General features: G+C 45.3%; 1 protein-coding gene across 4 annotated transcripts in view; it reads left to right on the forward strand.

Annotated features, from left to right (window-relative positions):
* SH3GL3 (SH3 domain containing GRB2 like 3, endophilin A3) overlaps positions 1-26458 on the forward strand; it is a 789999-nt gene that overhangs the window by 198977 nt on the left and 564564 nt on the right. For all 4 annotated transcript variants that reach the window (XM_069624999.1, XM_069624997.1, XM_069624998.1 and 1 more), the window contains exon 5: positions 8358-8491. In XM_069624999.1, coding sequence (XP_069481100.1) covers positions 8358-8491 — 134 coding nt within the window. The remainder of the gene's footprint in view (positions 1-8357; positions 8492-26458) is intronic.

Raw genomic sequence — 26458 nt, forward strand, 5'->3', positions numbered from 1 at the left:
TTTTGAGTTAATAAAAGTTTGTAGACCAAACTTGATTCTGTCTGTGTCTGCTTTGTGATGCCTTCACAAATAGTGTGAGGAATGGGATGTGGCTCAACCGATACAAGTTGGGAACCCTGAAGTTTGAGAAGTTGTCCCAAAGCATCAGACCCATCAGTAGCCACAAAGGACTCTATTGGGTTTGATATCTGCAGCAGTAAGGAAGAGATCATTCCCCCAGGCGAAAGAAGACTAATACCTACTGATCTTATTCTGATAGCACAAGGCATGTTAGGCCTTACACCATCTTGCATTTTGAGTTATTAAAAGTTTGCAGACCAAACTCGATTCTGTTGTCTGTGTCTGCTTTGTGATACCTTCACAATACCCAGAGAAGTCACCTTGGAACATATCATATGGGAATGTTGTAATGTATGTTCGACTTTGACATTCGATATCCAGCTTCAGCTGCTTCGGAAATGTATTTTTAGGCAGAGGGCGTTGTGCGTCGATGGCTTCGACTGATGTCCCTCGAGGGCCTCCGCCTCAAGGATGATGTTATCGAAGGCATATATAGCACGCGCAGTGTTCGTTGGCTTCAGTTCTGTTTTTCCACGATAGCTTTGCTTCGAGAAATATGGTGTGCTTCTTCATTTTTGTGAGGACTTCTTTATTTTGAAAGAGAATTGAGAAAATGTCTCCTTTGCCAACATCGACAACCCTGAAGACCGGGTTCAAAAAGTGTTGTGATTGTGGGTTGAAAATGTCATTGACCGATCCACATCGCATATGTTTGTGGTGCCTCTGGGTAGACCATAACACCTCGGACTGCTCCAAGTGTCAGTCGATGACAGGAAAGGCCTTGAAGGAATAAAAGGGTAAATTGAAGGTAGGTTGAATCCCTATATCTCTCACCCCGGCCAAAAACCTTTGACCGGCAAGTCGAGAGGCAACCCTCCTCAAGGAAGAAGGTTAAGCGGTCGAGATCGAGGAGTGGCTCTCTTCGACTCCACACTCTCCTTCTCTCCTCACATCTCTGACGTCTCTAAGAAGTCACACACTACCAGCTGCAGCTCCTCAGAGTTATTCTTCTTTTCCTCTCCTTCCCCCAGAAGTTCACTGTCTCCAGAGCTCTGCTTCTCTCTAGGCTGTCTTATTGCAACAGCCTCTTTCTAAATCTGCCTGCTTCTACTCTCCGCCCTCTGCAACTCATCCAGAATAGGACTGCAAGACTTATCCTTGGCCTCAAGCCCAGGGATCGTATCGCTTCAGGACTTAAATCTCTGCACTGGCTCCCAGTGGCTACAAGGACTAAGTTCAAAACCCTCTGCATTGTCCACAAGGCCTTCTGGAGTCTGGGGCCTCAATACCTTCAACTCTCTGTTCCGAAATATCTTACTTTTTCGAGCTCTTCGCTCATCTGCCTCCAACTCCCTCAGGGTCAGTCGCTTCTCCAAGCAACGGATTGATGGTAGATCCCTTTCTTCGGCTTGGGCCTCCCTCTGGAACAGCCTCCCTGCCTGCCATCTCCGGTTCCGGAAGCACCTCACAACTTTCCTCTTTGCTTCTGCTTTCTCTCCTCCTCCCCCTTGCTGAACTCCTGTCTGAAACTGCACAGGTTACCTGGCCACCCTCTGATCCCGGGCCCAGGTCTCCTCCCCCTCCAGTTGCACACCTTCACTGCCTCCCTGGCAACCCCCGCACTTGGGGACTGTTTTCTCTATTCCTACAATCCCCTACCAGCACTTGACACCTGATGTCTGCACTTACCCTTGCACTTGACACCAGCTGGCCGTACATTTACTTATTGCTTTATTTATTCTATTTATTCCATGCACTGCATTCCCCCCTCTCTTCCCCCACGCACTTTTCCCCTTCCCCTGCACTAACGCGGTCTGAATGAACCCTGGCCTAGTAAGATTGTTGTCTCTGTCTTCCCTCTGTTCCTCCTCCCTAACCTCGCCGCACCTTGAAACACTTGTTTATAGGCACGTCATACATGCCATATCATATCTTATCATATCACCACTCCTCATCGTCGTCGAAGAAGTCTAGGAGAGGGCACCTTAGGTCGCCTTCTTTGACTTCATCGTTGAACGCTTCCCCCCTGTGAAAGGGTATCTTGCCCAACTAAAAAATCCACTCTGGCCGAGTGAGATGCCTTCGGAGCAGAGATGCTCAAAACATTTGAAAAACAAAAGCCTACAAGCCATGCTCCTACCACTCCTTCGAAAGAAGCAGGGAAGGACAGGGCTCGACCTAAATCCTGCGTGCCTTTCGAGCCTGGGATGATCCACATTGGGAGTCGTCGAGGCCTTGAGCAGATGTTGTAACATTGAAGGATCAGTCTAGCGGAAAACATAAGTCGAGGTCATCGACTCCATCGACACCAGCAGCACCTTCGACACCAGCCAAACCCTTGATGTCGACGCTGAAGGTATTAACGCCAGCTGCGCCATCATTGCCAGCTGCACCATCGACGCCAAGCACCCCACTAAAGCCTATGATGGCAATAAAAAAAGGTTCAACAACTGCTCTGGCGTCGAAACCATTGTTTGTAAAAGCCCTCATACCTGAGAAGACCTATGCACCTCTGCCAAGCAAAGACTATTTTAAGTCTCTTCTATATATGAGGAGAATGAACAATCGGTTGACGAGGCTCCATTTGGCCTCCAATAAGGTGCGCCAAATGTACCAGAGAGTTTTATAGCAGGGGAGTCAAGGTTGAGAAACCTCTATGACAACCTACAGACAGCAATTGTGGTGGACACCTCACCTGAGTTGGAGTTTGGGAGATCAGAGGCTGGGGAACATGCTGCTGCATCCTGCAGACAACTCATGTCCAGGTTAGTGAACTACATGGGGTGGAGTAGGCATCCATTGCCATTCGAAAAGGATGATTTACCAGACAACCTAGGAAAAGGTCCTCAGTCAGATCCTATATTACAGTTTCATTTCTCCTTGCAAAAAAGGGTGCGAGGAATTGGGAAACACTGGAAAACAATCCAGTTGTAAATAAAAACTTGACCAAGAAGTACCGCCCTTCCAGTAGAGACCCCGACTACCTGTTGAAACACCCCACTCCAGAGAGCCTGGTGGTGCAGGTAGCTACTGCAACATCTAAGCAAGTGGCTTACCCTACCATCCCTACAGATAGGGACGACAAAAGAGTAGATGGACGGGCAAGGAAGGTATTTTCTGCAGGGAGTATGGCGCTCGAATCTGCCAACTCCACATGTGGCCTTGCAAAATTTACATTCACTCTATGGGACTGCGTTTCCATGGCAGCAGAGCACATTCCCGATGGGGATGAAAGAGATGGGTTCTTAGCCATAGTTGGAGACGGCAAAGAAGCCATGTGTCAGTCTCTTCAGTCAGGTCTGGATTCTGCTGACAGCATCAGCAGAGCCATGGCTGCTAGCATCGTTATGGGCAGGTTTGCGTGGTTGCGGAAGTCAATTTTGCACCGAATGTGCAATCCAGACTACTCAACATGCCCTTTGACGGGTCTTGTCTTTTTGGCAACAAGGCTGACGGGAGTCTTGAGAAGTTGCAGACATCGAAGGCGGCAGCCAAATCTTTAGGTGCCGCTATTAGGCAACCTCAGCCTTTTTGACCTTGTGGACAACCTTGGAGGGGTAGATATTTTCGCTACTACTCCTCAGTTGGAAGGGCGAGAGGAATGGCTGGTCAAAGGGGCCAAAGAAGATTTCCTCGTGGTCGATGAGGAAGAGGTGCAAAGCCACCTCAAGCAGGGGCATCTTTACCATCTGCCACTGCATCAGCCACCTCAAAACCTCTCTGAGGTCTTGAGTCACAGTTCACCAGTGGGAGGCAGACTGTCCCAGCATCTAGAAGAATGGCAGGACATTACTTTGGATGCTTGGGCTTTGGATACTGTGGCCCACGGTTACTGCATTCCTTTTATACAGAGACCTCCAAACAATCCACCGCAGAACCACTCTTTGAGGATTCCAGATCCGCTACTTGTTCAGGAGATTTTAACCCTTCTAGAGAAAGGCGCTATAGAACCGGTGCCTGTAGCAAAGAGGAACAAGGGTTGGTATTCCTTATTTCCTAATACCCAAAAAGGGCAGTGGACTGAGGCCCATCTTGTACTTGAGATACTTGAGCAAGTTCCTCAGGAAGCACAGGTTCAAGATGGTCACTCTTTCTTAGATTCTTCAGGCTCTTCAACTTCAGGATTGGATGGTGTCATTGGACCTTCAGGATGCTTGTTTTCATGTGCCAATCCATCTCAAGCACAGAAAATACCTGAGGTTCGCAGTTGGTGGTTCTCATTATCAATTTCGAGTTCTGCCATTCGCCCGAGGGTTTTCACCAAACTGATGGCGGTAGTGGCAGTGAGCCTCAAGAGAGGCGAGATTCACGTCCATCCCTACCTGGACGATTGGCTGATCAGGGCGCATTCTCCCGAACATGTTCTCGATCATCTTAATGTCACCTGCCACTCCCTTCACAGACTGGGCTTCTCCCTCAATTACAAGAAGTCCTATATGACACCTCGGAAACTCCAATTCATTGGAGCTGTTCTGGATACATCCTTGGGAAAGAGCTGACCACTTGAGATGAGGGCTTAAGACATTCTACAGATGGTCACCAAATTTCAAAGTGCCCTGTGTCTCCCGGCCTTCGATTTTTTTGAGGTTGCTCTGCTTCATGGCATCCCTCATTTTTCTGGTGCCAGAGGCGCGCCTGAGAATGAGATCCCTTCAATGGGCTCTCAGAACTCCATGGCCCCAGTTCTCAGGAAAGAAGCTGGACCTGTGTCAGGTTCCAAGCAGGGTCGCACAGGATCTTCTGTGGTGGGCCTGCGAGGACAGTATTCTGAATGGAGAACCTTTTTGGCAAGCATGGCCGGAGATAACAGTAGTGACAGACGCCTCACTCACTGGGTGGGGGGCCCACACCAACAAGCTGACAGTCGGCGGTCGTTGGTCTCCATCAGAGTCCAAACTACATATCAATCTTATGGAGCTGAGGGCAATTAGACTAGCGCTGAAGGCCTTTCTGCCCTCTGTAAGGGGAAAGAATGTCCTGATGACGGACAACAAGAGAGGAGGTGTAGGGTCACTACCACTGTGCAGAAAGGCAATACAGCTCTGGTACTGGGCAATTCAAGAAAGAATCTCCCTATCGGCAGTTCACCTAGCCGGATAGGAGAACACAGCTGCAGACGCTCTGAGCAGGCAGAGCACAGTCTCCCACGAGTGGGAACTAGTTCAGGAAGACCTTCAAGAGATCTTCACCCTTTGGGGAATCCCGCAAGTGGATCTGTTTGCGACCGGTGTCAACCGGAAGTGCGAACTGAATTGCTCCAGGGAATTTCCCCCAAGAGGAGCTCTAGGAGATGCGTTTGTGGTGGACTGTGAATTTCCACTCCTGTATGTGTTTCCTCCAGTCCCCATCCTTCCTCACATGATCAGGAGTTTGAAAATGTTTGAGAAACACATTATCCTAATTGCCCCGGATTGGACCAGGAGGACGTGGTACCCGGACCTTCTGGTTATATCCACCTGTCTTCCAATACATCTTCCACAAAGAGAGGACCTTCTCTCATGAGAGGAGGGTCGGGTTCTCCATCCAGAGGTCAAAACACTCAACCTTCACGCTTGGTTTCTGAAAGGTTGAGATACAAGGATTGGGACCTCCCGGATGACGTAATGAAGATTTTGTTTTCGTCCAGATGGCCAGCAACAAATTGTTTATACCGTTGCCGTTGGAATAAATTCTGCAACTGGTGCAGAGAAAAGAATGTAGATCCTTTTCTATGTCAAACTCCAGATGTTTTATCCTTTCTGCTATCTTTAGCCAATTTGGGGCTCCAGATTGGTACTATTAAAGGGTATTTGGCTGCACTGTCCATATCTAAGCGCTCGTCAAAGGAATGTTCATACTTCAAAATTCCACTAGTGACACAATTTATAAAGGGGCTCACCAATGTGTTTCATCCATCTCCGTTCTAGGTTCCAATTTGGGACCTTAATTTGGTTCTAAAATTCCTAATGTGTGCACCTTTTGAACTTCTACACTCATTTCCCTTAAGGTTGTTAACCTTTAAAACCATTCTATTGGTAGCTCTAACATCAGCCCGTAGAGTGAGCGAGTTGCAGGCACTTTCGTCCAAGCCACCCTTTACTATCTTTCGTAAGGATAGGGTTTTTCTTGTTGATAAACCTTCATTTTTACCCAAAATCATTTCTGATTTCCACGTAGGACAACACATTGTTTTGCCTTCTCTCCATCCCCCCCTCATTGTAGCAAGGAGGAGGAGAGGTTACATAGGTTGGACCCTCATAGAGCGTTGAGCTTTTATATATCTAGACTGTTAAAACTCTGTAATGATGATCAACTTTTCATTGGCTATACGGGCCACAAACTGCGTCAGGCTGTTACTAAACAGACCTTTTCCAGATGGATGATTCTGGCCATTTCAGAATGTTTCAGGCTGGCAGGGAAGGATCCTCCCGAAAGTTTAAGGGCCCGTTCCACCAGGGGCATGGCTACCTTCACAGCCCTGCAAAGGGGCGTACCGATAACAGGTATTTGTGAAGCAGCAACGTGGTCTACTATCCATATGTTCACAAAGCATTACTGCCTGGAATCTTCGCTCAGTCAGGATGGTAGCGTTGGAAAAGCAGTCTTCCACTCGCTTCATGAAAACCAATAAAATATAGTTCTACTCCCTCCACCAAACCAAATACTGCTTTGGGAGTCAATCAAAAATGAGGAATATGTGGGAGGACACAATCCATTTGAAGAACAAGTTACTTACCCCTGGTAACGTTGTTTAAACTTGATTTTCCTCCCACATATTCCTCATCGCCCTCCCAGCCTACCCCACAGTCGAATTTCCCATGCTATTACATCTTTCGTTCCTTCAAGGCCGAGTAAGGTCATTCCTGTAGGTTATGCAGGTATTTCTACTGCAAAGGGAAAAAACAGAACTGAAGCCAACGGGCGCTGCGCATGCTATATATGCCTTCGATGACATCATCCTCGAGACAGAGGCCCCCGAGGGACATCAAGTTGATGCCATCGATGCACAGCACCTACTGGCGAATTCTTTTTTTCCGAAGCAGCTAAAGCTGGATATCAAATGCCAAAGATGAGGAATACGTGGGAGGAACATCCAGTCGAAAGAACTTTACCAGGGGTAAGTAACATGTTCTTCTTTCTGGCACGAGGTGGAGGATGTATTAAATGAAGTACTAAGACTTGATATGGAATCCAACTTTTAAACATGGATTCTGAGAGAAGATGTTCTCTTGGAAGATCTGACACATCTGCAGAAGAACTGCTTCTTGAGGGCAGCTTTAACGGCTAAAGAGTTTGTTCTGAGAAGCTGGAGATCAGACAAACATTCATCTAGAGCTGTCTGGCTTCAAGAGTTATATAAGCTCTCTGTAGTTGACAGTGTAGTATTGAAACAGCCGTGGCACGTTCTTGGAACTTGCTAGAGTGTAATATTTGATATTTTCCTTATATTGCAATTAACTGATGAGGTTTGATAGGAGGTGGTGGGGGGAGATGAAGACAGGATTTGAGTTCTGTCTTTGAATATCTGTTTTTAATTCATGTTTGATGGAGATGTGTACTGAATAAACCAATGCAAAGTTAATTTAAAAAAAAATGGATAACAATACTCTGGGATTGCCTGAAATCATTGTATCTAGGCTGTGCCCAAAAAGCAAACCTAGTTAAAAAAATTATTAAAATCTGCTGCTGATCCAGAACAGTGTTTTCTGTTTAGATGTGCTTCTCAATACCTTAACTGAGAGGTGCTGCACAAGTCATAGGTTGTTAAGCAGCAATTGGAAAGGCTACAAGCTACAGAAAGGCAAACCGGTAACTGAGGAATCTGAAATGCAGCTCCCGTTGATTGCTTTGGCACTGAGCGATGCATGCTCTCAAGGGCAGGGAGTAGCTTCGTGCAATCGCATGACATATGTCTTGATGCTAGACAGTTGACTAAGGAATAGTACAAGTACCCAGAGGGATGGACTGTGTAGTACATCAACTTGTTAACAGTTTTATTTTATTATTCATTTCACAACATGAAATTCTTTGTCAGTTTCCTTAACGAACCTTTTTCCCTGTTCAAAGATAAGAAAGCATGATAAAGACCCTATTAACATCTGCTAGTTCTTTTTCCACAATGAATCGGGACATCATTATTAGTCATTTGTAATCTGAAAATGCTTACCTATTGCACTAAGATAAAATATTGCCACCTGTATGTTTGAGGGTGATTATGCAGTTGCCATTATGCTATTAAAACACATATTTACAGTTGTTAGTAACAAAAAAAATCCCACTTGTGAATTCTTTTTCTGGAGATGTGTTATTTATTGTAGGTAATGCGCTGAGAGATGTTGGAGAATGTATGAAGCAAATTGCAGAGGTGAAGGACTCATTTGATATTAATGTGAGACAAAACTTTATTGACCCTCTGCAGTATTTGCAAGACAAAGATTTAAAAGAGATCACGGTGAGTGTCCTTAGCTGCCATAAGACGTGAACAAAAAAGGACGGTTTAATTAATGAACGTTTATTGTCCCTTGACCCTGACCCGTGAGAAAACGGCAAACAAATTGAAGTGACGCACATTCAGATCTGTCAAAGTATTGTAGGGTCAGTCGAATTAGATTACTTTTTATAATAAAATATATGCTTCCAACACAATGAAAAACATTGCGTACCGAGTATTCTGCTGCCAGAGAGTGAGGTACAATTGACTCTGAACTGTCTGGTGCATTATAAGCTGTTGGATCATAATATGTAGCCTCCCATAACCCCACAGCTTGCTAGGGACTGTAATCTCTGGGATTTTGCTCACATCTTGATGATTTCCAGTGAATGAAGCAGTATGCACATTCGAGGATGTTAAATGTTGATCCTTCTTGGCTTTTGGGGGTGTGATCAGAGTGTGGCCTGCCCCTCCTTGGAGAGCCTTCACTGAGGTCACTTCTATACTGGCGCATAGAGGCAGGTGAGGGCTCTTTGGCTTTTCCCTGTAAAGCTGACACCTTTCTGGTTATTGAGGCCTTCCTTCTCCTGCCTCCATCCGTTCCGTATGGCGAGAAACCACTGCAGCTGTTTCAGCACTGTGACATGTAGACTACTAAGGGGCTATTGCTGATGATATTAGTGTGGACATTCTGATCAAAGCCCTGCTCCCCCACTCATTCCCAGAATTGAACGTGTATATTACCTTTGTATAACAGTCATGTCTGTCTCTGAAAGGTCAGTTTGAATGAAATGTGTATACGGGATGGGGCTCCCGTAACCTCAATGAACAATGTTAGAGTAACAGTTGGAAGGACGTGAAGGGGAGTGTGTCCTAGAATGAGATGTCCTAGTATTCCCATTCTCGCTCTGGGAACCTCTGATCTGCCATTCAGTATTGTGTGATCACATTATGCTTCTATATTTTCATGTTTCCTGGAATTTTGATCTTGCACAATGGAAGGTTGAGGTAATAAAGGCTCAGTGAATCACTGTGCTCCCTGTAGATTGTGTAAAACATGGGTTTGTAGCTAGTTGTTTCATGCCTCCTGTCTGTGGTTTTCTGTTTAACTCAACAGCTATTTCATGATCATTGGTGATGCCGCTGCTGCTGGCATATTTCATCAGTGCATTTACGTTAGGGTTATATAGACTTGTATTATTGCTGTTACAATCCACTGTAAATCACTCTGTTTAAGACTCCCAAAAGAGTCTTCTATCAGAGCAGGGCCAATAGACTTTGTCACATTGGAATCAGATTTGTATGGGAGACATAGGATTTATGCATTCAAACTGAAAGAGTATGAAGATGGGCTTTTCTGGGGGCATTGAGGCAACCGTTTAGAATTGTAGAGGGATCTCTTTGTCGCTCTGCTTTTCTTTGTCTCCTATAGCATTGTGAATTAAAGATTTCACAAACGTTACAGAAAATTGATCTTGCCGTTTCATTTTTCAATGACAATTTGCTGCTGCGAAGGACTCTGGTCCCTTGGCAGGGAGCCACCCTGCGAGGACAGCAAATTTGCTCTTTGCCATCATCCCTGGGTACCCATCCTATCAGGTTAGAAGATTTTGTCTTTATGAGGAGGTCCTTGAAGGGAGCATTCGTGGGTTGAGAAATCCCATTGGTCAATTGGTGGATGAGCCGTTTATTCAAAAGTTAGTTTGGAAATATTAAAAAATGTTACTAGTCCATATCTGTTTTATTGTGTCGGTTTCTTTTCATTGTTATTCTGAGTCTGGTCAGGAAGAACATTCTTAAAAGCGCACATGGGAAAGAAAACAGCCTGATGTTGCACTAAGCACTTCCATCCATGAACTATGCTAAATGGGTTTTGTAGTGTATGGAGTCGGTATTCTAGTATGAGTGTTTATTTATTGAAAGCCGTTGTTTCATTGTCTTCTCTTGGATTGTTTTTTTTAAATGTATTTGGTCTAAACATAATTCAGAAAAATTGGATAACGTTTGTTTCTATCCTACTAGGCCCAACAGACTTTATAATCGGGGGACAAATTGTCGTCCAAGGTTGATGGCTGAGAATACTACACGTGTGCCAAAAAGTGACTTGTGTGAAATTGTTAATGTTGTCTTTTACCCCATCCTGAACGTGATATATTTGTGCAGCCATAGCCTAAAGCTCCGGCATATGTGACTTTGCTGATGACTTTATTCTTTTCATTTTAATTCACCCTAGTTCTCGTGTTCTCCAGTCGGACGGCGCCAGTGGCAGGGACACTCTTTGCATTGCCTTCCGTGAAGAGAACACCACTGACAGGGACACTCAAGTCTTTTTTCTTTTTCAACAATTCTCTTGTCTACCCTAGCAATGGAATCTGACTGTTATCTATTTTTTCCACTCACATGTGTGAGTAACCTGTCTTCTTTTCTACCCTGTCCATGAGCCGCTATTTGAATATAGCCTGTGCCTCACACCTGTTGCATGGGGCATAGTAATTGAGTGTCAGTCACAAGCTTTTGTCGAGCCTTAACCGCGTTTCAGCCAAATAGGACGAGATATTGTGAAGAGCAGCATGCACTTCCTTATAAGTCAATCCTTGTCTTAACCCTGTGAGAATGGGAGCAAGTTATTAAAAGCAAGTGCCACTCCCTCCTGAAGGGAGTCCGGCCTACTTTATATACATCAATTATTCACCGAAGCCTTGTACGTTTCTGGATAAATGGCACTATTATTACGGAGATGTCACAAAGCAAGTTCCAGAGGAATGTACATTTGATTTAGATACCCAAGAGGAGCTCTGGAATCCTGCAGGTTGAACAGCTGTCAGAAACAATGGGAGGCGCTTTTCGATAGGTATACTGTGACAAATCTGGATTATTCTTCCCTTCTCTCCACAGGGTTGCACCCCCTTTGATGCTAGGGAGGTGTGCCCTCCAGCAAGGCCCTCCCTAGTGGTCTGGGCAAGTAGGACCTCACTGGAAGTAACTCCCCTCTTGGGGACAAGGACGCCTATTCCTGTCAATAACTCCCTGTTGTTACTCACCACTCCGAATAGGCCGAAGATGCAGAGAAAATGACCTTGGAGATGTTGGTGGTATAAGATTCCAAATTCAGCCTTCCATCCCAGCTCCCCTGAGTACAAGACTCAGGCTTCCTCAAAGAGGGGCTCTTTTCCACAATGTACCTGTCTGCTGTTTCAGTTAGAACAGACAGAGGTGTCAATTGAGTAAAAGAGCAGGGAGAACACACACCACCAATACCAATGCTGCAAAAGAATACCAAGATATTAGACAGTGTTGATATTATACAAGTGATTAGAACAGTTGAAATGATTGGACAACTACCTAGATAGATATTGGAGTGGAGTTGAGTTTCCCCGGGATGATCTACAAAGAATGACATAAATGAGTGGAATTGAACTAAATCAGTATCGGTTCCCACTAAAGCTATAGAATTGATAAACAACTGACCTGAATAAAGATAAATGTAGTAAGAGGAGTCCAGGATTCTGAAGACAACAGGAGAAAATAACAAACAGGGAAGTTAGTATAGGTAAGTAACCCCGAACGGCACGAGGGATGCACTAGTGCCGGGTTGGTGCAGTTCAGGAGGGCGTTCATATGCACTTAAGAGCAATCTCACAGAAAAGTCACTCAATGTCCCAGAATCCAACAGAAGACAATATCCATGGAAGACAATAGGTATGTACCTGAGTACACGAGTATAGTTGAATAGCTGTTGAGATGATCCGGATAGTAGACAGCAAAATTGAAGTGCAGAGCGGCAACCAGGAAAGAACCGCAAGACACAGAAGAGAGGCGTATCCAGTAGCGTTTCGAGTCCAACAACCAGACGGGCACGACAGGAATGAAGGAGGAGACGAGGCAATCCAAAAGTCAGGCAAAGGGTCAAAACCAGGAGTTCAGATAAGGATTCGTGTAGGAAGACACGAAGAGGAAACCGAAGAAACTGCGTGTAGCTGGTAACGCTAATTAGCAGCAACGAGCCCCTTGGAAGACAGTGGTTTTATAGTCGTAAGAGGGGTGTGGCTTGCTGTACGTCTTCCACGTACAAGACGTGTCAGGTGACCTGGAATGCGTCGACGTTTGTACAGACGCCATGGTAGCTTGTACCTGGACCATAGAGGAGCCTGTAAAGAAGTTGTATTCGGCAAGGATGCCCGCGGGGAAGCCTGAAGTGTAACAGCATCCTCCCCCAAAGACTCCGGCAACCCCCTGGCGGAATGGAAGCTCCTCAGAAGAACCGGACAATGCAAATTGGAGAGTGGCTCCCAAGTATGGTCCTCAGGCCCATACCCCTTCCAATCCACGAGGTAGAACAACGTACCCCTAGACATCCTGCAGTCCAGGATACGCGAGACCTCATATTCCTCCTCACCATCCACCAAGATCGGCGAAGGACGAGTAGGCAGACGGGTCCAATGGATGAAAGGCTTGATCAAGGAGACATGAAAGACTGGATGTATGCGCCATGATCGCGGCAGAGAAAGCTTAACTGCCACAGGATTGATGACATCAGTAATGACATAGGGTGCCACAAATTTGGGCAGAAGCGAGCGTTTGCCTGCAATTCGCAAATTGCAGGACGATAACCACACCTTCATGCCACTGCGATAGACTGGAGCAGGTGATCGATGCACATCAGCATACTTCTTGGCACGATCTTGAGCTCGGAGTAAATTACAGCGTACATCCCGATGAATCTTATCGAGATCTCTGATGCAATCTTTTGCTGCAGGATTAATGGCCGGTAATACTGGATCAAGTGGAAGTGCCCTAGGATGACCACCATACAGGGCAAAAAAGGGAGAAACTCCAGTTGATGTATGCATAGAGTTGTTGTATGCAAATTCTGCATAAGGCAAAGAAGTAAACCAAGACTGTTGGTACTGAAGGCATAAACAGCGTAGACACTGTTCGATGGTAGAATTAGTTCTCTCAGTCTGCCCATCCGTTTGAGGATGGTAAGCCGAGGAATACCTGTCCTCAATACCCAGAGAAGCTGTAAGAGCCTTCCAAAATCGTGACGTAAATTGTGTGCCACGATCGGAAACAATAACCGAGGGTAAACCAAAGAAATGAAACACATTTGTCAAGAACAGTTTCGCCAATTCTGGAGCTGCAGGCAAACCAGAACAAGGTATGAACAATGCATATTTAGTGAAGTCATCAACGATTACCCAAATAGTGTCATAACCCTGAACGTCAGGAAGTTCCACAGTGCAATCCATTGACAGCGTCTGCCAAGGTTTGTACGGCACAGGAAGAGGTTGTAACAATCCAACTGGTTTGGCTCTAGAAGTTTTACACTGAGTGCATATGGAACAAGTCAAAATGTAATCCTTTACATCACGAACCATGGAGGGCCACCAAGCCCAACACCGTAAGGCTTCAAGAGTTTTTTGACTTCCTGGATGTGCAGCAATCAAAGAATCATGAGACCACTGAAGCGCTAAATCTGTAGCTTGACCTGAGGGTATATAGACGCGCCCTTGAATGAATGGCATACCCTGAATGATTTCCAGATTGAGGTCAATGATCTCTATTGGATGTTTTGAAACCCAATCAAGGATGATTGAACGCAAAGAGGGCTGAACAGAACAACCACAAACAACCTTGTTTGGTAGAAGAGGAAGAGCTTCGACCTGTTGAGACTGACCATCCGCATGTAAGCGCGAGAGAGTATTAGCCGGGACTTGAGCTTTAGCAGGACGGTATGTGATAACAAATTGGTATTGTGAAAAGAATAAATGCCACCGCGCCTGTCTAGCCCTAAGACATTTAATAGATTTGAAGGCTAACAGACTGCAGTGATCCGAATATACAGTTACAAGGTGTTTGGCCCCCAAAAGATGATGGCTCCATTCCAAGAATTCGTCTCTGATGGCTAAAAGTTCGCGTTCTGTGATGGAATAATTCTTTTCGTAAGCTGTCAATTTACGAGAGTAATAGGCAACAGGATGAATCTCTCCCGAATGCGGACAGGGTTGAGACAATACCGCCCCAAGGGCATGACCTGAAGCATCAGCTTCAACAAAAAAAGGAAGCTCGGGATCAAGATGTTTGAGGACAGGAGCGGACGTGAAGGCTGATTTTAATTGATCAAAGGCTCGCTGAGCTTCTGAAGACCATACAAATGGTACTTTGGCACTTGTCAGAGAGGTAAGTGGTGCAGATATTTCAGAAAACCCATTGATGAAGCGTCTATAAAAGTTTGCAAATCCCAGGAATGATTGTAAAGATTTGACTGACTTGGGCACAAGCCATTCTAGAATCGCACTAATTTTGGATTGACTCATGCGCACTCCATTGTTAGTAAGGTCATATCCCAAAAATTCCACCTCTGAGGCATGAAATATGCATTTTTTGGCTTTAACAAAAAATCTATGTTCCCTCAGACGTTGGAGTACTATCTTGACATGTTTTTCGTGGTCTTCCTGGTTCTGTGAGTAAATCAAGATGTCGTCCAGATAGACGACAACAAATTGATCAAGAATGTCGTAAAACAGATCATTCATGAAAGCTTGAAAGGTGGCCGGGGCATTACATAACCCAAAAGGCATGGCAAGATACTCGAACAGACCGTAACGTGTTTTAAATGCGGCCTTCCATTCGTCCCCCTCTCTCATGCGGACGAGATTGTAAGCTCCTCTGAGATAAAGCTTAGTGAATATTTTGGAAGAACCCAATTGATCAAGAAGGACAGAGATCAGAGGAAGAGGATACTGGTTTTTTATGGTTGCTGCATTCAAAGCACGATAATCAATACAACGACGTAGATCCCCTTCCTTCTTAGGGACAAAGAAAAGTGGTGATGAAATTGGTGATTTGGAAGAACGAATGAATCCCATGGTCAAAGCCTTGGCTATGTAATCTTTAAGAACTTCGTCTTCTTTGAGAGTGAGGGAGTACATTCTGCCGGATGGTATTTTTACACCCGGAATTAAGTCTATTGGGCAATCATAAGCTCTATGTGGGGGTAGAGTTTCTGCCATCCCTTTGTCAAAAACATCTGTGTAATCTGCATATTGAAAAGGTATCACAGGGGTAACATTTGTAGAGACAGCTCCGATATGCATCGTAGGTGAAACTAGCGCCCTGACTGGACTATCATGGGTAATACCGAGTAATGTAGTACATCGAGTATTGCACATATTGGAAGGGAACTGAATCTGAGATGTCGACCAGTCGATGGCAGGATTATGAAGTTTCAACCATGGAATGCCCAGAATGACTTTGTAAGCTGGTGCTTTAATGATATCAAATGATATGTCTTCAGTATGGCCTTCATCAGTACTCATATGTAGTGGAACTGTTTGGTGAGTTACCATTCCTGAGACAAGAAGTGAACCATCCACTGCATTCACTGTTTAATGTATAGTTTTGCGAACCAGTGGTATTTTTGACATGGCGGCAAAACATTGATCAACATAATTACCTGTTGCACCTGAATCAATCACGGCTGTTGTCTGGAATGAAACACCATGATCTAAGGAAAATGTAACAGGTAGACGGACTAAATGACTCGCATTCTGTGATGTAGAGTCCAAGGGTGAGTTTCCTGACATAGGGACTCTGTTTACTGTCGGGATTTGGCGTTTCCCGCCTTTCTTTTAGGTTTTTTGGTACATTCAGGTAATAAGTGATCAGAGGCCCCACAATACATGCAGAGATTGTGTGCTCGATGATATTCTCGTTGAGCAGGGGTAAGCGGTCCCCTAACCACCCCAACCTGAATAGGTTCAGGCGCAGGAGACGACGAAGACGAGGCCTCTGCTGAAACCGTGCTGAACAATGCAGTTTTCTTTTCGCCACGTCTTTCGGACTTACGAGCATCAATCTGAAGGACTAAGTCTAGCAGTTCCCCGAATGCCGCGGGGACTACAGGAACAGTGGAGAGGATGTCCTTTAGTTCATCTGAGAGGCCTTGATAGAAGACAGCTGTCTTCTTTTCTTCAGGCCAGTCAGTTTCTGCTGCCAACTGATTGAATCGTGCCAAATAAACTAATAAAGAATTGTTTCCTTGTCGAGGTTTTAAGAGTTCCAGATCAGTAGCTTGAGTAGTATAACGTGTATCAAATACTTTACTCATCATAGCAAGAAGGGCATCACAATTGTAGAGAACATGGCTATTAGATTCCAACAACGGGTTAGCCCATGCGGCTGCAGTGCCTCCCAAATGAGACAAAACAAAAGCCGCTTTGGTTGTAGATGTGGGAAATGAGGCGGGCGACACAGAAAATGCAATTTGCATTGATTAATGAAGGTTCGATATTGTTTAGGGTCGCCTAGGAAGCGTTCAGGAGGAGCTAGAGGGAACTGGGTTGTAAGCATGATCGGGTTTGGTTCTTGCTGTGGTGGTGGAAACCCTGAACCTGATGCTGTAGCTCCAGCACCAGCCATCTGTGACGCTGGTGTGGTAACCAAAGATTAAATGGCGTCCATGCGTTGGCGCAGTGCTTCTTGTGCATTGGTCAAGTCTGTACGTAGATCCGTGACCATTTGCACGATTTGATTCAAAGCATCACTGTCCTCTGTGGACATTTTTTAAGGCTGCTAATTCTGTTACTCACCACTCTGAATAGGCCGAAAATGCAGAGAAAATGACCTTGGAGATGTTGGTGGTATAAGAATCCAAATTCAGCCTTCCATCCCAGCTCCCCTGAGTACAAGACTCAGGCTTCCACAAAGAGGGGCTCTTTTCCACAATGTACCTCTCTGCTGTTTCAGTTAGAACAGACAGAGGTGTCAATTGAGTAAAAGAGCGGGGAGAACACACACCGCCAATACCAATGCTGCAAAAGAATACCAAGATATTAGACAGTGTTGATATTATACAAGTGATTAGAACAGTTGAAATGATTGGACAACTACCTAGATAGATATTGGAGTGGAGTTGAGTTTCCCCGGGATGATCTACAAAGAATGACACAAATGAGTGGAATTGAACTAAATCAGTATCGGTTCCCACTATAGCTATAGAATTGATAAACAACTGGTCTGAATAAAGATAAATGGAGTAAGAGGAGTCCAGGATTCTGAAGACAACAACAGGAGAAAATAACAAACAGGGAAGTTAGTATAGGTAAGTAACCCCGAACGGCACGAGGGACGCACTAGTGCTGGGTTGGGGCAGTTCAGGAGGGCGTTCATATGCTCTTAAGAGCAATCTCTCAGAAAAGTCACTCAATATCCCAGAATCCAACAGAAGACAAATATCCATGGAAGACAATAGGTATGTACCTGAGTACACAAGTATAGTTGAATAGCTTTTGAGATGATCCGGATGATCCGGATAGTAGACAGCAAAATTGAAGTGCAGAGCGGCAACCAGGAAAGAACTGCAAGACACAGAAGAGAGGCGTATCCAGTAGCGTTCCGAGTCCAAAAACCAGACGGGCACGACAGGAATGAAGGAGGAGACGAGGCAATCCAAAAGTCAGGCAAAGGGTCAAAACCAGGAGTTCAGATAAGGATTTGTGTAGGAAGTCACGAAGAGGAAACGGACGAAACCGCGTGTAGCTGGTACCGCTAATCAGCAGCAACGAGCCCCTTCGAAGACGGTGGTTTTATAGTCGTAAGAGTGGCGTGGCTTGCTGTACGTCTTCCACGTACAAGACGTGTCAGGTGACCTGGAATGCGTCGACGTTTGTACAGACGTCATGGTAGCTTGTACCTGGACCATAGAGGAGCCTGTAAAGAAGTTGTATTCGGCAAGGATGCCCGCGGGGAAGCCTGAAGTGTAACACCTGTCCAGAACATGCTATCCACCTACATGGGAATTGGAAAGGCTGTTGTTACCCCTGTTTTGGATTTTCAGAATAGTGACATTTCTCCACTCTCTTTGGCTTTGGGTAATGCTGTATTCCGCCTGAACAATACAGTCAAAGAAGAATGACACACCCCTTTTACTTGTGATGACGTACATAAAACCACGAGGAACTTTGAATCGAGGTGAGTAAATCCTATGCAGAGGCAAGCCTCTGATGGAAAGACACCCTGGAGAGGCAGAGCCATGCAAGACCGCAGATCCAGTGGTAACGTGGAAAATGATCGAATTGGTCTTGACCAGCGAAGAAGAAAAGATCGAGAAAAAGACGGAGACTGGCAAAGTGACTGTATCACCTGGTGGCGCGACCACACGGAAACCATGGTGGGCCTGGGCCGTTATCTGACGCTGAGACCAGACTGCAATGGAGAGACTGGATCTCCGAGCTGCGCACAAGAAGTGCATTACCTGCTGAGCAGCGGACGAGAACCGAACAATCCTGAAGAGGTAATGCCATTATGGCGGGGCGTACATAGATATTCTAGGCTGGGAAAGCCACAAGGGTTACAGGACCCTGATAAACCCGAGCAGGCAGACGCCCTACCTAAGTCGAGCTGAAACAAGCCTATCGGAGGACCAAAGGGCTTTGGAGAGCCATGAGAATCCGAGAGACAATAATAGTCGAGGCTGGGTTATGGGAGCCAGGTAAACCAGGACGGGCAGATGTCCTACCAAAGTTGAGCTAAAGGAAGCCTATCGGAGGGCCAGGGGGCTTTGGGAAGCCCAAGAACCATGAAATACAGCAAACATACCTGAAGAAAGAGTGAACCTGTAGGGTTCCAATCCTAAAGTACAAAACAAGAACATTGTCAAGATTAAGAAAACCTTTTCTTCCTGGAAAGTGGGAACGGTATGGAAGTAGGTTTTGGCATACAGAACCTGTAGAAAGGTTGTGAACTGTCTCACAAGACATTGATGGCATTTTAAAACCCATTGAAAAGAGATCCAAGTGATTGGGCCAGGCAGAAGCCAAATACAGAGGCTATTGCTCCGGCCTCCTTTTTGTGTTATATTTTTCTTAAGTGATTAGCTAATAGGATTTGGATTAAGGACTATTTCTTTTGGACTTTGACAGGTACCCTTACTTATTAGTTTGTTAGGCAGGGAACTTCCCTCATAGCAGTAGGGCTAGATAGTCGTTTTCTTTTTATTTCATCAAAACATCCAAATGACATGGCACATCTTAGTCAAAGTCCTCCTTCTGATTCACCACAATATTAACTAACTGGAAGGTACACACCTGACACTCAGAATGTATAGCTGACTTTAATGTGCATATGGTGCTCTATTATGAAATAGAGGGATCTATTTAAGAGTAATTCAAGGTGCAGGGGAGAAAAGAAATCAACCCTGGCATATGGGTTGTACAATTACACAAAGACCAAAAAAGAACCCTATTAGGGAACTCCCGTCCCCTGCACTCTATTTATCGCTTAAGCAAGCTGAGTAAAGGTTTATTCCCAAGAGGGGAATCAGAGTAAATGGAGTAAATCAATTTAAAGTTAAATAAAACAACATAGTAATTCAAGATATCGGTTTAGTATCGAAACATATTCATCAGTTCAAAGAAGAGTTGGTTATCCAATCAGGATTTATTTTTCAAAGAGCAAATGCCCAACGCGTTTCGAGATAATGTTCTCTTCATCAGGGGCTGTAGTTATTCGTTGTGTCAATCACAGTAACTCTAGAGAAGTATATACAAAATAATAATAATGTCAGTTTACATGATAATAACATAGACTGAATGTTTAAAGACAGCGAATTATTCAATCAGCCATATGGGTTCTTAAAGCAAAAAGTAGTACACTAGTTAGAAGAGTCTACAATCATGTTATAAAGCAACAAGGAACTAGAGTTAATATCGTTTTAGCAGAGTCTGCATCCTATCAAACAATTGTAAATCAAATGTAAGTAAAAATGGACTATTGCAAATACCACTGGGTGTATAAAGGGTAAAAAACATACCGTATGTTACATTAAAGGATGGACTGGGTCATGTTGTTACACAAGTGTGTCATCCCAACTAGGTGTAGCTGTCTGGGTCCCCTATAGTATAACCAAAGAGGCAAAAGATGCTGAATGAGCACTGTGCTTTGGAATCAAGTGAAAATGGATAGATGTAGAAGAAAGTCTGTTGATTTACTAGCCAAACAAGAATCGCTTGTATCTGAATCCCTCAGAGACTGGGGGGCCGTGTTGGTGTCAAAGGAAAACAGTATTTTCAGTCTGTGCGCGGTACCTAAAAGATGGAGGCGCCACTCGTTACAAATAGAACGACCAAAAAGGTCTAAAGTATCAAGAGTATCCATCTAGGTTCAAAATCGAAAAATAGAGTTATAGTAGTATGGCCCTGGGAGATACAGCAGTCGCTAGAGACCTCCAAAAAACATGGCGGTTAATATATACGTCATTGTTGTGACGTCATTACGCAGAAGCGCACATGACGTCGCCAATGTAAACTTTCCCGTATGTACAGACTTTTTGAGAATATTAAACGAATCAGACTAATTTCTTTAAATGACACCTCTTGTTAGACTCCCTTCATACGCATTTTCCTGCATACATAGACCTTCGTGCCACATTAAGTGACTCAGGAAAGCTTTTCACATTCAGCTTTTCACATTCAGCCGTATTTACCTCTTGGCCACTTTTTGCTACCAGACCCGTCTCTTTAAACAGACGTGTACATGGTGTTTACATTTGCGTAATGACGTCACAACAATGACGTATATATTAATCGCCATGTTTTTTGGAGGTCTCTAGCGACTGCTGTATCTCCCCGCTCTTACCTGTCTTTCCTGCCTTACAATGACTACAGTAAGTTACTTATTCTGGGACAGGGCCATACTACTATAACTCTATTTTTCGATTTTGATCCTAGATGGATACTCTTGATACTTTAGACCTACCGCGCACAGACTGAAAATACTGTTTTCCTTTGACACCAACACGGCCCCCCAGTCTCTGAGGGATTCAGATACAAGCGATTCTTGTTTGGCTAGTAAGTCAACAGACTTTCTTCTACATCTATCCATTTTCACTTGATTCCAAAGCACAGTGCTCATTCAGCATCTTTTGCCTCTTTGGTTATACTATAGGGGACCCAGACAGCTACACCTAGTTGGGATGACACACTTGTGTAACAACATGACCCAGTCCATCCTTTAATGTAACATACGGTATGTTTTTTACCCTTTATACACCTAGTGGTATTTGCAATAGTCCATTTTTACTTACATTTGATTTACAATTGTTTGATAGGATGCAGGCTCTGCTAAAACGATATTAACTCTAGTTCCTTGTTGCTTTATAACATGATTGTAGACTCTTCTAACTAGTGTACTACTTTTTGCTTTAAGAACCCATATGGCTGATTGGATAATTCGCTGTCTTTAAACATTCAGTCTATGTTATTATCATGTAAACTGACATTATTATTATTTTGTATATACTTCTCTAGAGTTACTGTGATTGACACAACGAATAACTACAGCCCCTGATGAAGAGAACATTATCTCGAAACGCGTTGGGCATTTGCTCTTTGAAAAATAAATCCTGATTGGATAACCAACTCTTCTTTGAACTGATGAATATGTTTCGATACTAAACCGATATCTTGAATTACTATGTTGTTTTATTTAACTTTAAATTGATTTACTCCATTTACTCTGATTCCCCTCTTGGGAATAAACCTTTACTCAGCTTGCTTAAGCGATAAATAGAGTGCAGGGGACGGGAGTTCCCTAATAGGGTTCTTTTTTGGTCTTTGTCACCACAATATTAAACCACCAAGAGACATACATATTCCAAGACTCAAGCCCTAAAAGAAGCCCAATGAAAACTACAAGAGCAGCTCGGAGAGCTAAAGGAATATCAAACTGCCGGCATATAGTTAATCAATCCCTATACAATCACTAGGAGATTCCACGTTACAATTGCTCTCAGCCCTTTACACATTAAGCAATAGATGGCAATTACAAAAATCTTTTGCTGCCTCTCCTAATCCGGATGCAATCTCAACTTTTGAAGTGTTTCCTAATGCACCTCCCTAAGCTAACACTGCAGCACACCCCTTAAGACAGATGTGCGGGGAAGGCAATGGATTATTAACTGTGTACACACCATGGAGCTCTACTGATCTGTTTAACATTCTACATGAACAATACTTTTTTACTTGAAAATGCTGTTGCAGCGTTCCACAGTTACTGTGTGCCTTAACTTTCTTTGTTACAGCATTAGGACATCTGTACGACTGTACATCATGTCCGCAGCTGCATTTGCAGTTCTTGGAGGGCCTACCCTGCTGTGGCAAGCTAAGCGCTGATTGGGCCCCTTTCCCATCTAAAGCCCTAGCCATCCAAGCCAGCAGTCGAAGGCCGGCCCGCCTCCCAAGGCCCGTTTCCAAGTCTTCTGTCTGAGCCCTTCCCTGCCTCCATTCACCATAAAAGCCATCCAGAGCAGCACAGAATTCCCCTTCCACCACAAGGCCTTGAGGATTCCCCTCCCATCATCCACACATAAGGTAAGCCCTCTGGGCTCTGTGGTGCATTAAGAAGCGGCGCACTGGGTGCAATCCGTTTTGGGCCTGTCAAATAAAACATTAATATTTCAAAATGGTGTTGTAGCATTCCACAGCTGCTGTGTGCATTAACTTTCTTTGTGGTACATCATTGGGACCGCTGAATTTGCAGTTCTTGGAGGGCCCGCCCTGCGCTTATTGGGCCCCTTTCCCATCTAGGGCCCAATCAGGCAAGCTGGCAGGTGAAGGCTGGCCCGCCTTCCAAGGCCCATTTCTAAGGCTCCTGTCTGAGCCTGTCCGGGTCTTGCCAGAATTGCAGACTTGATTAATTGTTACTGCGATCATAGCTAGTCATGCTGCTTAGGACTGGGTCCCTCATCCCTGCTCCTCTGGACTATGGTATTCCCCTTCTTGCCAACCCATGAGTGCTGACTATTGCTTCATTGCCTCCCTCTTCCTTCCTTGCCCTTTCAGCCACATTTACTGTTGTATCTCTTCTGACACATGTCCACTGTACTTCATGGTCAAACTATTACTTATCATTTTACTCCTTTATCCATCACCTCTACCGCCACCATTTTTGTACTGTTGTGCTGCATTACCTGTGTCACATTATTCGCATTTAGGTGTGTTTTCATCCTGCATTATACTGTTTGTGACTGCATCCTGCAGTGCCGACCACCTTCAAGTTCTTTCGACCCATGAGAAGAATGTCAGTTTCTGCTTTTGCTGCCACCTTCTCTCCTCCTTCGACTCCTGCGGCGGACTCCCACCCTGACAGAGACCTCTCCAACTGTCACCTTTCCATCTCTAACACTCTCGACATTCTTGCCCCTGTCATGAGGGCCTGACTGAAGCCTGCCAAAAAATGCAACTCTTGGTATGACTCTGACCTGGCTGCCCTTAAATGCAAGTGCAGAGCAGCAGAACAGAAATGGGGATGTTGAGGTGCACCCTCTGCCAAGCTGGACTGCCGCCTTCTTCAAAGGCAATACAGACTCCTCCCCCGGTCCAAAAAGAGAGTCCATATTCAAGCCCGCGTCCGCACCCTCTCATGCACCAACATCTCTTGGGCCCCCCTCGGCGGCTCCGCACCTCTCCCCCCTTCTCTCCTCCCTCTCCCCGTCACACCTGAGGAGGTCTCTAGACAACTCCAACTTTCAGTGTTATGCGGATGACACACAGCTCTCTTTCAGGCTACCTTCGGCCTCCTCCTCCTCGCTCATTTCTGACTGTCCGCAATTCAGTCTTGGTGTGTTGCAAACTATCTCTGTCTTAATGCCAGCAAGACAGAGATCGTCCTCATTGGGACTCCTGGTCCCGCCTTCCCACTCTCGCTCTGGCCGACCTCCCATGGCCCTGCACCCTCACCTACTAGTGAGGCAAAAAACCTGGGGTTAATCTTCAACTCCACTCTCTCCTTCTCCTCTCACATCTCGGACATCTCTAAGTCCCACTACCAGTTGCACCTCCTCAGAGGTATACTTCCTTTTCTCACTTTCCCCCAGAGGCTTACCATCTCCAGAGCCCTGGTCCTCTCTATACTAGACTGCTGCAACATTCTCTTTCTGAAGCTGCCTACTTCTACCCTCCGACCTCTACAGCTCATCCAGAACAGAACCGCAAGACTTATCCTTGGCCTCCAGCCCACGGACCGCATTTCTCTGGCGCTGAAATCCCTCCACTGGCTCCCCATGGCTGCAAAGATCAAGTTCAAGACCATCTGCATAGTCGACAAGACCTTCTGGGGCCGGGGCCTGCACTATCTACAACTCTCTCTCCCTAAATACTCTCATTCTAGAGCCCTCCGCTCGTCCTCTTCCAACTCTCTGCAGGTGAGCCGTTTTTCCAAACAGAGATTTTGAGGTAGATCTTTATCCTCAGCAAGTGCTTCACAGTGGAGCAACCCCCCTGCCCCTCTCTGCCTTGAGCCTGATCGCCTTAAGTTCCGGAAACTCTATAAGACCTTCCTCTTCTCTTCCTCTTTCCCTCTCCCTCTCACTTGCTAACCTCCTCTCCATTCCCTCCTCCTTCGCTTCCCTAACTCAGCTCCGTTTATGCTTGCTGGTCACCTGGTGCACCTACAGAGCCTCACAGGTCACGTGCTCCCCCGCCAGTCTTTGCACTTGCCCCCGGGCCTCTACACTTCTGCTCACCACTACTGCACTTCTTGAATTCGCCCCATGAGAAGGGTAACATCTCTGCACTTAACCCAGAGCACTGCTTGACTGTGTATACTTGTTCCCCTCCCCCTCCCCTTCACCTCCTGTCTGTGCACTTATATTACCTAGAATGCACTAGGCCTAGTTCGCCTGGCCTAGTACAGTAGTTGTTTCTGTATATTCTCCTCCTCCAATTCCCCATCACCCCACTTTGTTCTTTGTTATGCACTTGCACTATCTGAAACATCGCTGGCCTAGCATTTGTTTATTTATTCACATTTATAAGGCACACAGCAGCCCGGAGCCATTGTGGCGCTGTTACAAGCAGAAAGACTTAATTTCAAAGTACGATTAATATTTACAGTGGGAAAGCAACATAGAGCAAGGGTGGGGGTGAGATAGGGAGGAATGTATTCAGAGTGTATTCAGTTGAAGAGTGATGTTTTTAGCATTTTCCAGAAGGCTGTGAGGGAGGTCTCGGCTCTGAGAGTCAGGGGTAGGGCATTCCAAAGTTTAGGTGCTTGGTATGGGAATCCAATCCCGCCTGCTTTGGCTCTGGTAATGTGCGGATGTGTAATTGGTTAGAGTAGAGGGTTCTTGTGGGGCGAGTGGAAGTGGTTTCGCAATGGTCTTCGATAGGTATGACGGGGCTGTGAGGGACAGACATGTGTGTGTGAGAATAAGGATTTTGAAGGTTATACGATCCTCTTATGGGGAGCCAGTGTGCTGCCTGCCTGGCTTGAGTGATGTGATCTCTTTTGGGAATGCTCAGTGCTGCTCTAAGAGCATTATTTTGTGTGATTTGGAGTCTTTTTATATTTTTTTGCTGATGTGCCTGCTAGGCGGGCATTGCAATAGTCTAGTTTAGCCCCAGTGGTGGCTCTAGCTATTGACAGACAGTTTGGTTTGGACAGGTAGGGTTTAATCGCATTTATAAGTTTGGTGGTGTGAGCAGAGGCCGAGGTGATGCCGCTAACCTGCTTATTCATAGATAAGGTAGAGTCTAAGTAGACCCCTAAAGTCTTGACTGAGGAAGATACGGGGATGATGGTGCTGTCTATGCTGAAACTACTGTATTGCTGGACTAGTTTGGCCAAAGTCATCTTAGATCCGAGAATGGTAATCTCAGTCTTTTTTCTATTTAAGACAAAGGCCATTAGCCGCCATCCAGGCTTGGATGGTAGCTTAGATTTGATGCAAAGCTTTGGCGTCTTGATCATAGGAGCCAGAGAGTGGTAGGAGTACTTGTGTATTGTCAGCATAATTAGTATATGCCATACCAAGTGCATCCAATTTATGGAAGAGCAGTTTGGTGAACAGATTGTAGAGCGTGGGGGCGGTGCATGAGCCCTGAGGGACTCCACAGTGAATGGTGGTGGGAGCTGCGCTAGCCTGGTTAGAGAAGACCTTCATAGCTCTGCCTTCCAGGTAAGATGTGATGTGAGGATTTTGTGATCCAC

Source organism: Ambystoma mexicanum, chromosome 11 (genome assembly GCF_040938575.1).
Source record: "Ambystoma mexicanum isolate Mex_15411 chromosome 11, UKY_AmexF1_1, whole genome shotgun sequence".
Lineage (NCBI taxonomy): Eukaryota > Metazoa > Chordata > Amphibia > Caudata > Ambystomatidae > Ambystoma > Ambystoma mexicanum.